Consider the following 16450-nt stretch of genomic DNA (forward strand, 5'->3'; position numbering starts at 1 on the left):
AAAGTTAAACCTGGAAAAGAACAAGGCCCACCGAGCCTGACAAGGAATGAGACGTTTTGCTGTATGGAGGTACAGGAGATTCTTATGGTCTGTCAGAATAAAGAATGGTTGACTAGAACCCTCTAACCAATGCCTCCACTCATCCAAAGCAAGCTTTATAGCCAATAATTCTTTGTTGCCCACATCATAGTTTAACTCGGCAGGATTGAACTTTTTGGAAAAGAACGCCACAGGATGTATTTTGCTGGTAGACGGATTTCGTTGGGAGAGAACAGCTCCAGCTGCAATAAAGGAAGCATCTACTTCCAAGATAAATTGGTGATCAGGAATAAGATGACTGAGGAGTGGTGCCAAAGAAAAGGCAGATCTCAGCGTTTCAAAAGCCCGTACTGCCGAAATAGACCAGTTTCTACAATCTTGTCCCTTATTAGTGAGTGTAGTGAGAGGAGACGTGATGTCAGCGAAATTCTTTATAAACTTTCTATAGTAGTTGGCAAACCCAAGAAACCTCTGCAGGGATCTGAGGGTGGTAGGTCTTGGCCAGTCCTTAATTGCAGAAAGCTTAGCAGGATCCATCTCAAAACCAGATTCAGAAATAATATAACCCAAAAAGGGAATGGACCTCTGATGGAAAGAGCATTTCTCCAATTTAGCGAAAAGGGAGTTGTCACGTAATCTCTGAAGCACAAGCTTTACATGGTGTTCATGTTCCTGTAAAGTACTGGAATAGATCAGAATGTCATCCAGATAGATTATAACAAATTGGTTTAAATAATCTCTGAAAATCTCATTAACAAAGTGCTGAAATACTGCTGGTGCATTGCACAATCCAAAAGGCATTACTAGGTACTCGTAGTGGCCAAATCTTGTGTTAAAGGCTGTCTTCCATTCATCTTCTTTTCAAATTCTGACCAAATTGTAGGCCCCACGGAGATCCAACTTGGAAAAAACAGAAGCACCTTGGAGACGATCAAATAGCTCAGGGATGAGCGGAAGAGGATAACTGTTTTTAACAGTAATCTGATTCAAGGCCCAATAATCAATACAGGGACGAAGCCCTCCATCTTTTTTCCCAATAAAGAAAAAACCTGATGATGATGAATGATGAATAAATCCTCTGGCCAAGTTGTCCTTAATGTATTCCTCAAGAGAGGTATTTTCTTGACAAGAGAGAGGATAAGTCCTCCCTTTAGGCAGAGGGGCCACGGAATACAAATCAATAGGACAGTCGAAAATCCGATGAGGAGATAACGACTCCACCTCCTTCTTAGAAAAAACATCACAAAAGACATGATAGTGTTTAGGAAGAGAATCAGGAACTTCCCACACAAGCCACTACAGGACCGGATGGTTTGGAGGGATTTTGCAGGCAATGCTTAAAACAGGTGGTTCCCCAGGAAAGAAGCTCTCCCTTAGACCAAGAGAATACAGGATCATGTAGCTGCAACCAAGGTAGCCCCAAAATCAACGGAATGTGGGGGGAGGAGATAACATCAAAACAAATAATTTCAGAGTGGAGTATGCCCACAGATAAAAGAAGAGGTATAGTAGAATGTTGGATGACTCCAGATCCCAGAGGCTGCCCACTAACAGTAGTTACTTTGATTAATTGTTTCTTGGCTAGAAGAGGAATCTTGAGAGAGTTAACAAAACTTGAATCAATAAAAACACCAGCTGCTCCTGAGTCGATGAGAGCTTGAGCTTGAAACTTAGTGTTTCCAAAACAAATGGTTACAGGAACGAATAGTTTAGAATTGAGGGAAGTCATGGGATTCTGGCTTAACTCTGTCCCTCTATCAGTAGTTAAGCCTTGGCTTTTACTGGACGGATTGGGCAGTCCTTAAGTAAATGTCCTTTAGTACCACAATACAAACATAACCCAAGAGTACGCCTTCTATGACGTTCGGCTTCAGTTAACTTAATAGCCCCTACTTCCATGGGTTCTACAGACTCAGAAGAATGGGAGTTGTTGCTTGAAAAACTTGGGGTACGAACAGGAGGACGAAAAGATCTAGAAAAGTTTTTTTGATTCCTATCCCTCTCCTGTAGTCGTTCAGAATGCCGGGCATCAAGATTTATACATAAATTGATAAGATCCTCCAGAGAGTCAGGAAGTTCCCGAAACACAAGTTCATCCTTCAAGCGTTCGCAAAGTCCCTTGCGAAAAGCAGCTCGTAGAGCTCCATGGTTCCAATCAGACTCAGCAGCTAAAGTCCTGAATTCTATAGCATATTGAGCTACAGATAGAGATCCTTGTCTCAAATCCAACAACCCAGCCTCAGCAGCAGCTGACCTCCCAGGTTTGTCAAAAACAGAGGAGAAAATAGACACAAATAACTCCAAATCCAGAAGAAGAGGGTCGTCTTTCTCCAAAAGAGGGGATACCCAGGCCAGAGCCTTACCCTTCAAGAGGGAAATGATAAAAGTGATCTTGGCAGAAGAATTAACAAATACTTGACGATTGTTTCTGAAATGTTAATGACACTGATTAAGGAATCCACAACATTCTTCTGGATTCTCGTCATACGTATCAGGAAGAGGAATATATATTATATATTGACCTACTGGCTGAGGTGGATTATAAACAGCAGAGGTACTGGCAGAAGCTGCAGTAGGAGACGTAGTAGCTTGAGAAGGAGCGGAGAGATTATGTAGCAGAGCCGTTATCTGATCAAACTTGGAATCCAAAGTTTGCAAATGTGCAGAATGATTACCAAGAAGTTGTCCTTGCAGGGCCACAGCCCTGGATAACTCATCTGGGTCCATAATATGGCCTGATTGTAATGTCAGGTTAGGTAATGTCCAGAAGAAGACCCAAATGCTAGGGCGAACTAAAATAACACCCTTGCACTCTGAGTTTAATCCAGGACGTAACCCCACGACAACTACTATAAAACAAGGTACTCACGATATGGAGCAGTGTTGGTCTGGGTCCTCTGGAAAGGGTAAAGTAAATCTTGATTGTTGCAGGTAAAACTTCAGAATAGGGTACCAAAAACAAACAGTCAATAAGGAAGGATTAGGTAACTTGAAATCTGGTACTTTGAGGGTTAAGCTCAGCGTGGTCAATGAAGCAGAGTTTGGCAATTTGTAATCTGGCAGTTTGTAGGTTAAGCAATGGAGTAGTCGTATATGCAGAGATTGGCAACTTGTAATCAGGCAGTTTGAGGGTTAAGCAGTAGAATAGTCTTATATGCAGAGTTTGGCAACTTGTAATCAGGCAGTTTGAGGGTTAAGCAATATAGTAGTCGTATATGCAGAGTTTGGCAACTTGTAATCAGGCAGTTTGAGGGTTAAGCAGAAGAATAGTCTTATATGCAGAGTTTGGCAACTTGTAATCAGGCAGTTTGAGGGTTAAGCAATAGAGTAGTCGTATATGCAGAGTTTGGCAACTTGTAATCAGGCAGTTTGAGGGTTTAGCAGTAGAGTACTCGATCAGGCAAAGATTCATAAACAGGACAAATCAAAGCAAGAGTACTCACGGAAGCCACAGGAAAGAAACAAATAATCAGGCACCGGAGGATAGCGAGACCGGAATAAGAAGCCGGTCCTGACGTCAGAAGAGGGGGCGGCTCAGAGAAATGAAGATGTTGCCCGGCAACCAGACACGCCGGAAGAGCCGCCGGGACCTCCGGCGGCGAACGTGACACCTGCCATCTGGGATGGAGAGATAATGAAAAAAAGGGATAGAAAAGTGAGGGTGATGGGGGAAGGAGGGAAAGAGGTTAATAGCAAGTTATTGATTCAATAAGTGGAGATACCTATGAAGTGTGAGCAGTAGGAAGTAAGTTAGGGTCTGTTGAAATTATGGAAATTTCTAAGGTTATGTTGCAGTTCAGCGGGTGAAATATGGGGTATAGGGTGTGTGTGGGGGGGACAGAGATTTTTTGGGGTGTAAAGGTGTCCATTATAGGTTAGAAAATTATTCTAGGGGGGAGTGATGGGTATGAGGTAGGTGTTATAAGAGATAAGGGGATATGGTAGTGTGATTATCCCCAAGTCTTATTATGGCAGAGTATGGGAAGCTTCAGTATGTTAAGGTGATCATTAGGTAAACAAAGAGCAAAGTGGAGCAAACAAAACATATTGTGGTTAAATAGTGGCATCGTTATGTGTGGTAGAATCTTACTACCAGCGCAATAGTTAACAAGTGTAATGTGGAGTACATAGTGCAGGTGTACTAACAAAACCCAGTAGTTAGTAAGTTGTATAAACAGATTGAGCATTAAGGGTTTGACAGGAGGCCAACACCAGAAACAAAATGAACAACATGTTGATTAATCTGTGTAACGTGTGAAACATTAAGAAACAGTGCAGGTAAGTTTAAAGAGTAACTAAACTTATGTAAACATAAATCATTTAATAATATGGGATTCATGTATTAATCCCTGTAAAGACTATACTTTAGGTATTGCTGAATGCCAAGTATTTCAGTCCAGCAAAGAAAGTACTTTGATAAGATATGAAAAGGATACTTTCAGTCGGGTTGCAGTTGTTGATCGCATTTTCTTATAGGAGTAGGCACATTTCTCTTAGGAAGAGGTCTCCATTCTGGAGCAGATGAGTGTAGAGGCTGAAGATTAGAAGCAGGATTTGTTGATGATGAGGTTGCTTGCATAAGATCTAGTTGATCTAGAAGTTCCAGTCCTTGTTTAAGTTAAGATGTTATGTAAGATTGACCATTTTGTTGAAAGAAGAGCTATACTGGAAACCCCCACCTATATTTAATATTATGGTGGCATAGGCATTGATTAATGGGCATGAAAGATCTGTGTTTTGCCAAAGTATGGGATGATAAGTCCTGTAATAGTTGGAGACTTTGATAGGGTCCTGGTAGAGATCTGTTCTGAAAAGCAACTTTGAGCAATTTCTCTTTGAAGGTGAAATAGTGTAAACAAATGATGACATCTCTTGATTGTTCTGCTGACGAGTTCCTAGGTCTGAGTGCTCTATGAGCTCTGTCAATTAGTAATTCTTGGTTAGGTATGAATCCAAGAAGCATTTTGAAGAGCCCTAGAAGGTATTCAGGAAGAGCAGTTATTGTTACCTCTTCTGGGATGCCGTGGATTCGAATATTATTTTGTCTCAATCTATCTTTGAGATCTGCGAATTTTGTTTCAAGATCAGAGATCATTTCTACCAGGCTTTGAGAATAAAAAAGTAGTTTATTGTGATCAATTGCTAAATCCTCATGCTGTCCTTTCTCCTAAAGAAGCTATGTCTTTTTTAAGATTGGCAACAGAAGTCTTTATTTCCTGTTTTAATGAGGTATAATGAGAGCCCATGAATCAGCTCAATAATAGAGATGTCATCTGTATGTGATGAGGGTTGTTCACGGGGGCTCGATCGTTCAGGGATTCTGCGTGTAGCAGCAAATTCCCTTGTTTCATCGTCAGAGAACTCCCTATCTGATTGCAGTTTGCTATTAAAATGGTCTGCTACAGTTCTTTTGGGCCCATCATGGAGTTTAGATTTTTTCCTATTTGTATGTGCCATATCAGGAGGGTATCAAAAAATGTGAACAGATGAATATGTACTGCACTCAATCACCCTAAGGAAATATTGGTTGTTAGTAGAGCAATGGTCTCTACTGGATAATTGGTAGATCAGGTTTTAATGTTTGGAAGCTTCATTAGAAAAAGTGTACTTGGGGTATCCTACCACATCCCACTTGGAGGTACACTACACCATTGGACACATCTTCCTATATTGGGTGAGGATAGTTATGTGGTATAGCCTCAGGTGTTCCAGGAGCTCTGTAAGTGTAATATACAAGACCACTCACATACTACCTCAGGGATATATCCACTAGGAATGGTAAAAGGAGAGGGGGATTATTGGAGATAACCCACTAGGGGTCAGTAAAACGGAAAAGGAGGAGGTAGGTGTGAGCAGGTTAGCAACTAGGGCTCCACCTCAGATTAGGTAATCTCTGAGATCTTATGTTCTTGTATATCCAGCTGTGGCAGAGTCCAATTTTTAAAGAGCTGTTGCAGCTTACCAGAGATATACTGTAATATGGCAATAAATCACAGAGGAACAACAAAGTCCTATTCAGCAACTATAAAGATATAGATTTTGGAGCTCTCCCCAAGTCTTATTAATATAAATATGCACAGCGTGGGGAGAAATAAAGACAATCCAGGTCTACTGTTAGAGCTGCTGGTTAGAGTGTATTGTGTTAGCCTTTCAATGTCCTATCCTGATCAAGTACCCAACCACTGCTTGATCACATTTAGCTCTTTGCCTTTTTTTCTATAACTGTTATGCTAGCAGAAGCTTTAAAAGATAGTGATATACTGTCAGGGTGCCAGGAATCAGACTGAGACGAGAAGTGCAAAAATAATCACACCTTTATTAATAGCAAAAAATAATACAAAGTCCACAAGTCAAATAACAAGCCAGGAATCAAAACCAGAGCTGGTAGTCAGACGAGCCGAGTCAGGAGCCAAAGCGAATAGTCAGACAAGCCGGAATCAGGAACAAGGAAAATAGCAGAGTCAGGAACAAGCCAGGGATCAGGAACCAGGAAGGACGTCAGGCAGCCAGGTAATACACAGGAACTCTCACAAACAGGTCTGAGACAACGCAAAGGCAAAGCATACTGAATAGAGGCCCTTTAAATAATAAGTGATGACATCACAATTCTGAGACTGCATCCTGTCTCACATGGATGATGCACACCAGTCTGGCCATAAAAGGAAGTGCAGGAATTGAGCAGCATCCTCCACAATGCAACATAGTCAGGAAGAGAGGTGAGTAAAATGGCTGCCAGCAGCACATGGCAAACACAACAGGGAAAAAACCCTGACATATACCATGTGTGACCTATACTGCTACAAAACTTCTGGGAGCTATGAATAAGTGAACTATCTTTCCTGGGGAGTCTCTTTTTGACTTAGTATCCCCTTGAGATCGGGCAATATGTTGTGTTTCTCTGAGTGCCATCACTGAGGATGTTAGTGCAGCAATATACTGCATAGGAGGTATATAAAGTGGCGATTCCACTGTACTGCTGTTAACTATCTCCAGATCAACCTTAATCTTGTAGCATGTGGAAGGTACCCATATTTGTGGATATGGGGGATTTAGGTGGTGTTGGATATAGCACTTTGCTTACCCCCTTGTGCCGTGTCTGTTTAATTGCTGTAGTGCCTCCATCACCAAGTCTCAGGTGGCTATGGAATAGGTGTCCTAGGGATGATTCAGCAACAGAGAGACTTACACCGACTCCGGATCGGAGCCACGACCTTCCATAGTATAATCTTTAAACTAACTTGGTGGTAGCGATCCGATTTCGCTATGCCGACCCACAGCTACTGCGTAGATGTTTTCTTGTAGTTCGGGTCAATGCTGCAGGACAGCTGATGGTTGTACGCCAGACTCAAAAAGCAGTGAATACCTTTACCTTGGAGAACCTGTAAAGTATTTTGGCAGGTTTGAAGACGTGTTTAGGCAAATAAATATTAATTTTGATAGTTAGAGCCTAGGAGCCCAGGTGTGTCTGGCAGTTAGCTCCGCCCCCAGTCTATGTATTTTTAATAATTAACATAATATATTTGTTGTACAAAATACATGTTTTCTATTGGGATTATGTCTCTTATGAGAAGAAATAACCCCCTTGAGTCTTTAAGCTCCATTTATTAATCAGTGGAGGCTGCTTTGGAGCTACTTGGGGTACAGGCTCACTCATGCAAGCCTGCTTACTGTGAGTTAAGAACCAGCAGTTGTACTTGTTCTTTCTGGGATAATTGACAGGCTCTGCTCTTGCATAATTTTATGGACATGAGGGTTTTGACACAATGTAGCATGCAGGGAGGTATAGAGGTAAGAGCAATCAAATTCTGGAACACCTTGAGTAAGGAAGTAGTGAATACCAATACCTTAAATACAGTACATTTAAAAATGGCTTAAATACATTTCTGGCTAAAAAAATAATTCAGGGATGTGATTAATAAATATAATGTAGGGTTTGGCGTTGTTGGGGGCAGCAGATTAGGGGTTCATAAGTATAATGTAAATGCGGCGGTGTCCAGAGCGGCAGATTAGGGGTTAATAATATAATGCAGGTGTCGGCGATGTCGGGGGTGGCAGATTAGAGGTTAATAAGTGTAAGATTAGGGGTGTTTAGACTCGGGGTTCATGTTAGGGTGTTAGGTGTAGACATAAAAAGTATTTCCCCATAGGAATCAATGGGGCTGCGTTAGGAGCTTTACGCTGCTTTTTTGCACCGCACAGCCTTACCGAAAAAACTCGTAATCTAGGCGACAGTTTTTTAAGTTTGGCTAGGAATATCCAGCTGTGATGTGAGGCAATATAGAGGTTGAGTTAATCATATAGACAATCAATTAATTAATTTTAGTTGCAATCCAGCCTCATATATAGGCCATGCTTTGGCAAGTAGGCTTATCTTTTGTAATACATTTTATCTTTGCAGTGAAAAAAAATCAACACAATTTTTGGTGGTTTATTTCAGATGTGAAGTGGGGGTTTTCATACAGTAATAGACATGTCCTTTTTGTAAATATGCATAGAATAAGTTTAACATAGGTAGTCATTTTTGAGATGAGGGTTTCATACTGCTCAGGATCATTTATTTATGATTATCTATGTTTAGTTTTTGGGGGAATTGTAGCTGCTGTAAGGAGTTTATACTGGGTTAGACTATCATAAAGAGAAAGTGATCAGTTGCATGTAGCAGTGGCAGTCATAAGGACCATTTGTAGCATTTTCCTCAGAATCGAATGCATGATGCAAATCATTTAGATCTGTTTCTACCAGGGTGCCACTACTTGTCCCTGCATGCCACACATTGTGGTGACATGGTTTCCAATACGTAATGGCCATTCTGCTGCAATCTGTGGCTGGATTGAGACCAGGAATCTTTGCCAATTACCTGTTGAGGGAATCTATTAGAGTTTTGCTATTAGATAACTCTTCCTATAAATTTTGACTGCACTATATTAGGATCTATAATTAAACTGACCAAGTCCTAATTAATTATTTTAGAATATTGCATAAAAAAGAGCATGGCTAGAATTTAAAAGTGAATTAGAATCATATGAATTTCAATTTTTACAAATCATATATATTCATGGTCAGAATCTTAAAACAAATGAGTAAATCTACAACAATTATCGACAATTAATACCCATGCAATACAGGGTTCATCATATATTTTGAAAATATTTGATTTAAACTACTTTTTTTTAACTATGTTACATCTTGGAAGATTTTTCTTTGTATGGTTAATACTTTAAATATTTATATCTTGTACAGAAAAGTCCACAGGAAGAAATGTCAAGATCATTCAAGCGGACTTCACAAAAGATAGCATTTATGGCTACATTGAAGAATGTATCAAGGATCTGGAGATAGGAATTTTGGGTGAGGACTTGATAATACAAGTATTCAAACTTTGTATAGAAATGTAGCATCCTTGCCTAGGCTATGTGGTTTTTAAGCACCAGGGGTTTATAAGTCTTTCTGAGCTAAGTTTATTTATTTTTTATTTATGTTTATTTAAATATTCACAAGAAAACTTTCTGTTACAAATGGCAGAGATACATTTTTCGAGCAAAGAATCTATACCTTTTCCTGTCTAAGAATAGCACTGTCATTAAACAGCAACACATTTATAATTATAACCCATTCTGATTACAACTTGAAAGTGGAAACTGCTATTAATTATTGGAGTATGTCAACAAAACTGTTGATAAACTTGTCAGCTAGAATTAAAGACACTCATAATATCCAAAGTCACTCATAGATAGGTTAGTTGGACCTTTAAGAACTGTAAGTGTAGTTATTTATTTAAGTGAATAAAAATGATTTTGAGTTCTAAAAGAATCCTTGCTCATTACTCTGAATCCTTAAACTAAACATCTCCTAAATAACAAACCAGGCCTGGCAATTTCTAAGTACACCTAAGTGTTATGGGCTATAGGTCTGACTAAATGTTTCTGAGAGACCACAATGGAGAAATGACTAATTAAATACATAAACTGTTATCTTTCATGGTTTCAATTTAGAAGCCATTCCAATTTGTTAGTGTGACAGAACCTACCATCACTGGGGCTTCTTGAGGGGGTTGTGAGCTAGCCTCCTGCCCACTGATAATGGCCCTGTGGAAGAGATTAGGGATTTTGCCATATTTGCCTGATCATGGCATGGAAGGGAGCTGGGACTGTGGCTAATCAGGACTTACAGGGTACATGTTTCCCAGCACATAGACAAGGGAGGCAGGGTGGGGGATTCCTGTAACTACTAATCCTACTGATAAGACTTTTCTAGAGCCTAGTTGATTAGATTAATGTTTGAAGTGTCATGTTTCTAATGGTTGTATGTCTTTTTCAACAGTTTTGGAGACATTTCTATTGTTTGACCTGATAATCTAATGTTTGACCTGCTGATCTAGTTAATGTCTATTCATGAAGGGGGATTGTCTCTGGAAGTGTATAAAATGTGTGTGAACCTTGCAATAAATAGTTATTCCTTTGGTTTTACCTGAACTTGAGTCCTGTGTATTGGTTGGGGTAAAGGGCTGGTGTCAGCTATATATCTGCTGGAGGGGTTTGGAGGGCAGGAGGCATCTTTTGACGGAGGTACTCAAGTGGGGTACCAGGTGGTCCATCACAGTTAGAAAAACACATCTTTTTATGATTTTCTTTTTTTCATATACCTCACACTCCCCTAGATTACGAGTTTTGCACTTAACAGGGTGTGAAAATGACGCCAAAAAAATGGCGCTGCCATTACGATTTACTGAAAAGCCTCCTTGTGCTGTGCAGTATGGTGTTTTAAGCTCCATACCACACAAAAGCCAAGGGCTGAGTTTACGTGCTCATGCACGCTTTCCCCCATAGACATCAATGGGGTCACGGAATGGAGTTCACCGTAATGCAACCCCATTGATGTCTATGGGGAAAAGAAAGTTACATTTAAACCTAACACCCTAACCTAAACCCCTAGTCTAAACACCCCTAATCCGCCGCTTCCCGACATCGCCGACACTAATAAAAGTTATTAACCACTAATCCGCTGCCCTCCAAATAGCAACTAAGAAATAAACCTATTAACCCCTAAACCGCCGGACCCCCAAATAGCCAACACTAAAAATAGTAAAGTATTATGCCCTAAACCTCCAGCCCCCCTCATCGTAGCTACTAAACTAAACCTATTAAACCCTATACCAACAGCCCACACATCGCAGAACATTAAATTAAATTAAACTATTAACTTTTAAATCTTACACCCCCCCTTAACTTTAAATTAATATTGCAATATAACTATCCTAAAATAAATAAAAACTTACCTGTGAAATGAAAAAACTAAGTTTAAACTATAAATTAGCCTAACATAACTAATCTAAAAAATAACAACTACCAATTAAAAGCCTAAATTAAAATTTTAAAAACCTTATACTACGGAAAAAAAAATAAAAAATCTAAAATTATCAAAAATACAAAACAAAATCATCAAAAATAAAAACAATTACACCTAATCTAATAGCCCTATAAAATAACCCCCCCCCAACTAAAAACACCCCCTAACCTACAATAAACTACCGATAGCCCTTAAAAGGGCCTTTTGTAGGGCATTGCCGTAAGTTAAACAGCTATTTTACCTAGGAAAAAAAAGTTCCCCAACAGTAAAACCCACCAACCATGGGGCGAAGCTCCTGGAAAACTACAGATTTTCTCTAAAATTTATTACAATAAACAATCAGTTTTTTTTATGCCACTGAGATATCCTTTGTGCTAAGAGGGAATAAATCCTATGAGTGTATGTTTTGATCGTGTTTGGCCTATGTTCTTTGGAACAGCTTCATAGCAGACTATCTCACAGGCCTGAGGACACTTTGCCGCCAGAAGCATTTGAGCCGTGGGTTAACCACAAGAAAACAAGTCCTGTGTAGGGTATACAGTGCAGGTCTGGGGCTGCCATATAACCCCCCCCCCCGAACTCCGGGGTTATGATATCCTGTAACAGGATAACTATTCTGCTACAAGTGGGAGCCTAAAGGCATTTTTGCCCTGAAAAAAATGGACCCCGTAGTAAACATGGAGGCGCAGAACCTCAAAGTTACTTTGCTACAGATGTTGGAGGAACACTTCTCTAAGCTCCACCGGCTGGTCAGCGGATGTTTTAATAGAGATTATGCCTTCCCTGAGCATAAACATGCTGTACTCCATGCTCCCCAGTGGAGTATGAAGCGAGCTGCCGATAACGAGTTACCGGTTCCTGAACCTATTGTGCCGAGCGATACTTGCGACGAGATCAAGTGTGATGTTGCCACGCCGCAAAGAACTGTGTCAGCGGCTGTTTCGGATGCTTTCCTTGCATTAAATCTTCAATGGACCCCAGCTATTACCTCCGGGTCTATGACCAAGCCTAGGCAAATAAGTGACACAGAGATTCCTTTACAGATGTTGGGAGCTGTCTGTCGCAGTGTTAGGAGCGCCAGGCTGAATAGGGCCAAATATGAGGACATGCACATTGACTTTAACTCAGGTCTGTGTCTGTCCGTAGTCTGGGATAATAAAAGCACTTCAACCTCCTTTGTCATATCAGAGCCGGGGGATTCCCCTCCTGGCAATCATATGGCAGGGGAGTATGTGTTTGAGCACCGGAGCAAGGCCCATGCCTCCAATGACTGATAACGCCGGTTTTAAGGTTGGCTGCAAGCTTTGCCCCGTTCCCACATGGAGGTATGTGGCAATGATTTGGTCTATGGAGGCCTGCGGATGGACCTGGCAACCCTACAGCTTTGATCGTTATTCTCAAAAGAGAGTTCCCCAAGACTGGCGACTTGGTGTGGGATAAATATGATTTATATACTGGGACTGACCTACATGCTACAAGGTTTCTATACTTATTGATGCTTGGTTACTTGTAGGCATGAGATTTAAGAACACAGCTATCCGATATGTTCAAGAGAACTTTATATAACTCTAAAATAGCCATAACATATCCTCACATCATATTTTGTCCTGTTAAAGACCTTCTGCTTTTTTTTATTTATTTTAATAATTTTTATTTATTAATAATAATTTTTATAGTTAATTGCTCAATTTGAGCTACACTTCTACAAGCTGAGGATGTTATAGGTAGATTGAAACATTTGGAAAACAATAGTCTCAATGCCTATAGGGGTACTGCAAAGGTTTCCTGTCTTCTTTTTTAGTAATCAAGAATTTGTCCACATAATGTCAATTCATCATTTTCCCTAAATAGTTATGTGGGCTAGTTATAGTAGGTTCATACATAACCACATACAGTATTATCTTAACCCTGCTATGTACTGGATTACTATTGACCCTACATAAAAGGCAAGGGGACTTTATTTACCTCAAAAATAGCCACAAAATATTCTCACATCACACTTTGTCCTTCTAGGGATCTTCTGCATATTTTAGTGGAATGCAGAGATATGAGCTGTTTATTTGTGTTTTTTCTTTTTTCTTATTATTCCAGTTTTGTTAATTGTTTATGTCTTTTATATGTGTAGGTAATTGCTCAATTTGAGCTACACTTCTACAGGCTGGGGATGCTCTAGGTGGATATGCTCTATTTTGAAACAGTTGAAAAACAATAATCCCAATGCCTATAGAGGGGTTGCAAAAGTTTAATTCATCATTTTTCCCAAATAGTCTTGTAGTTTAGTTACAGTTGGCTCATACATAATCACATACTGCAATATCTGAACCCTAATATATACTGGATTAATATTACCCCAAAATAGAAGGTAGAGACCTATACAGGTAGCCCTCAGTTTACACCGGGGTTAGTTTCCAGAAGGAATGGTTGTAAATCGAAACAGTTGTAAATTGAAACTTAGTTTATAATGTAAGTCAATGGGAAGTGAGGGAGATAGGTTACAGGCCCCTCTCAAAATTGTCATAAGTAACACCTAATACATTATTTTTAAAGCTTTGAAATGAAGACTTTAAATGCTAAACAGCATTATAAACCTAATAAAATAATCACACAACAGAGAATATATAATTAAACTAAGATAAATGAACAAAAACATTTGCTAAACAGCATTATAAACCTAATAAAATAATCACACAACACAGACTTCACTTGCATTTTTCTGCAAACAGTTCTTTCTATGCATTCCAATCTGGACTGATTTATAGACAGGAAGATCTTGTTCCTTTGAAATCTGCTCGATAGTTCAGGTCTGGTTAAACTGATTAATTTCAGCTTGCTTGGCTTTGCTGCAACACAAGCGGACAGCTCCACCTACTGGCTATTTTAATAAATGAAGCTTCTCAATGCTCTTCAATAGCAGTCACATGACTGGAAGAAAGGTTGTTAGTCTGAAACGGTGTAAATTGAACCGTTGTAAAACGAGGGCCACCTGTATATGGTTAGTCGGTCACTCTAATTTACACTAATTGGGAGATGTGCTGTCTGTGGCCGAGATGGCACAACTTGATTTCCCGTACTAACCACTAACACTGTTCTTAGAAGGTACCTGCTCTTCCCAGAACTAGTATGGAAGGCTCCTATCCTTCCCACCCCTTTATCACAAGACACCATAGCTTTTATTTATTTAGAGATGCATTATCCCCCATGTAATCCATTTTTTTAAATAGCATCTGCTGGTTTGACTGTTCCAGATGTTCCCACATAGTTATAAATGTCTCTTTTATACTGTAGAAGGTTATTATTCTCCATTTTCTAAAGCATAAAATAGACTGGCTCCCCACGTTAAGATTGACCATTCTAGATCTTAGACCCAAAAGTGGTCTTTTCCCTTATTCTCTTTAGCATTCCCCTTTCTTTTTTTTTTTTGCAGCCCAAAAGCGGCTGATAAAAAATACAATGGGGATTTTACTTAACGTTAATAATCTGAACAACTTAAAATGTCACTCCCTATGTATGCACCAACAGCTGTTAAGAAGCACAGGAGCGGCTTCTGTGAGAACTGGGAGAATTATTATGTTTAAGTTAAAAACGAGGTTGTGCTCTGTCTTATTTGCCAAATAACTCACAGCACAGCATTGCATGTTTTATAGTTATTTACCATGACCTTACCACTTGCTAATATCGTGCCTATGGGCATCGCCGTTAAAAAAGATCTTTTACTGCCCTTAAAAGGGCATTCAGCTCTTTTACAAGCCCATAGCTTGTAATAGGATTTGAGAAGCTCTTATCCTATTGGCTGATTTGAATTTGAAGAATAAAATCAGCCAATAAGAATGCAAGGTACGCCATTTTGAAATGGGTACCTTGCATTCAACTTCAGTGTACAGCAGTGATTGTATGAAGAGGACGCTCTGCGCAGGATGTCATCGCCGTCCAGAATAGCTCTGCTCCGCACCGCCGGGATGAAGATAGAAGACATCTCCGAGATGGATGAAGGTGTCGCTGCCTGGATGAAGACTTCTCGTCACCTGGATAAGGATGGATGACCGGACTTCAGCAACAGTGAGTAGATTTTCAGGGGTTAGTGTTAGGTTGTTTTGGGGTGTTATTTTTTAAGATTAGGGCTTTGGGCTTGTAAAAGAGCTGAACGCCATTTTAAGGGCAGTAAAAGAGCTGAATGCCCTTTTAAGGACAATGCCCATACAAATGCCCCTTTAGGGGCAATAGGTGGCTTAGTTTTTTTTTAGACTTAGGTTTTTTATTTTGGGGGGTTGGTTGGGTGGGAGGTTTTACTGTTGGGGGGACTTTGTATTTTTTTCTTGGTAAAAGAGCTGTTTAACTTAGGGCAATGCCCTACAAAAAGAACATTTTAAGGGCATAGTTTATTGTAGGTAAGGGGGTGTTTTTATTTTGGGGGACTTTTTTAATTTTATAGGGCTATTAGATTAGGTGTAATTGTTTTTATTTTTGATAATTTCGTTTATTATTTTTTGTAATCTTAGAGTTTTTTATTTTTTGTAATTTTAGATTTTTTTATTTTTTTGTAGTATTAGGTTTTTTTTAAATTTTTAATTTAGGTTTTGAATTGGTAGTGTTTTTTATGTTATTAAAATAGTTATGTTAGGTTAATTATAGTTTAAACTATAGTTTAAACCTAGTTTTTTTTATTTATTTCACAGATAAGTTTTTATTTATTTTAAGATAGTTATATTGTAATTTATTTCATGTAATTGGCAAGAGTCCATGAGCTAGTGACGTATGGGATATACAATCCTACCAGGAGGGGCAAAGTTTCCGAAACCTCAAAATGCCTATAAATTCACCCCTCACTACACCCACAATTCAGTTTTACAAACTTTGCCTCCTATGGAGGTGGTGAAGTAAGTTTGTGCTTGATTTCTATGATTTCTTCTATGATAAGCGCTTCTAAACATTTTGAAGCCCAATTCCTCTCAGAGTACAGTGTTTGTCAGAGGGATGTGAAGGGAGTATCGCCTATTGATTTTATGTTTTTCCTCGCAGGAAATCTTTTCAAAGGTTCTCTGTTATCGGTCGTAGGGATTCATCTCCT

The 16450-nt window shown here is 39.4% G+C and overlaps 1 protein-coding gene across 1 annotated transcript in view; it reads left to right on the plus strand.

The window, feature by feature from the left end:
• The window catches only part of HSD17B3 (hydroxysteroid 17-beta dehydrogenase 3), a 319986-nt gene that overhangs the window by 114739 nt on the left and 188797 nt on the right, over nucleotides 1-16450 (plus strand). The window contains exon 4 of the mRNA XM_053699963.1: nucleotides 9280-9387. Coding sequence (XP_053555938.1) covers nucleotides 9280-9387 — 108 coding nt within the window. The remainder of the gene's footprint in view (nucleotides 1-9279; nucleotides 9388-16450) is intronic.

The sequence above is a fragment of the Bombina bombina genome, chromosome 2 (assembly GCF_027579735.1).
Source record: "Bombina bombina isolate aBomBom1 chromosome 2, aBomBom1.pri, whole genome shotgun sequence".
Classification (NCBI taxonomy): Eukaryota; Metazoa; Chordata; class Amphibia; order Anura; family Bombinatoridae; genus Bombina; species Bombina bombina.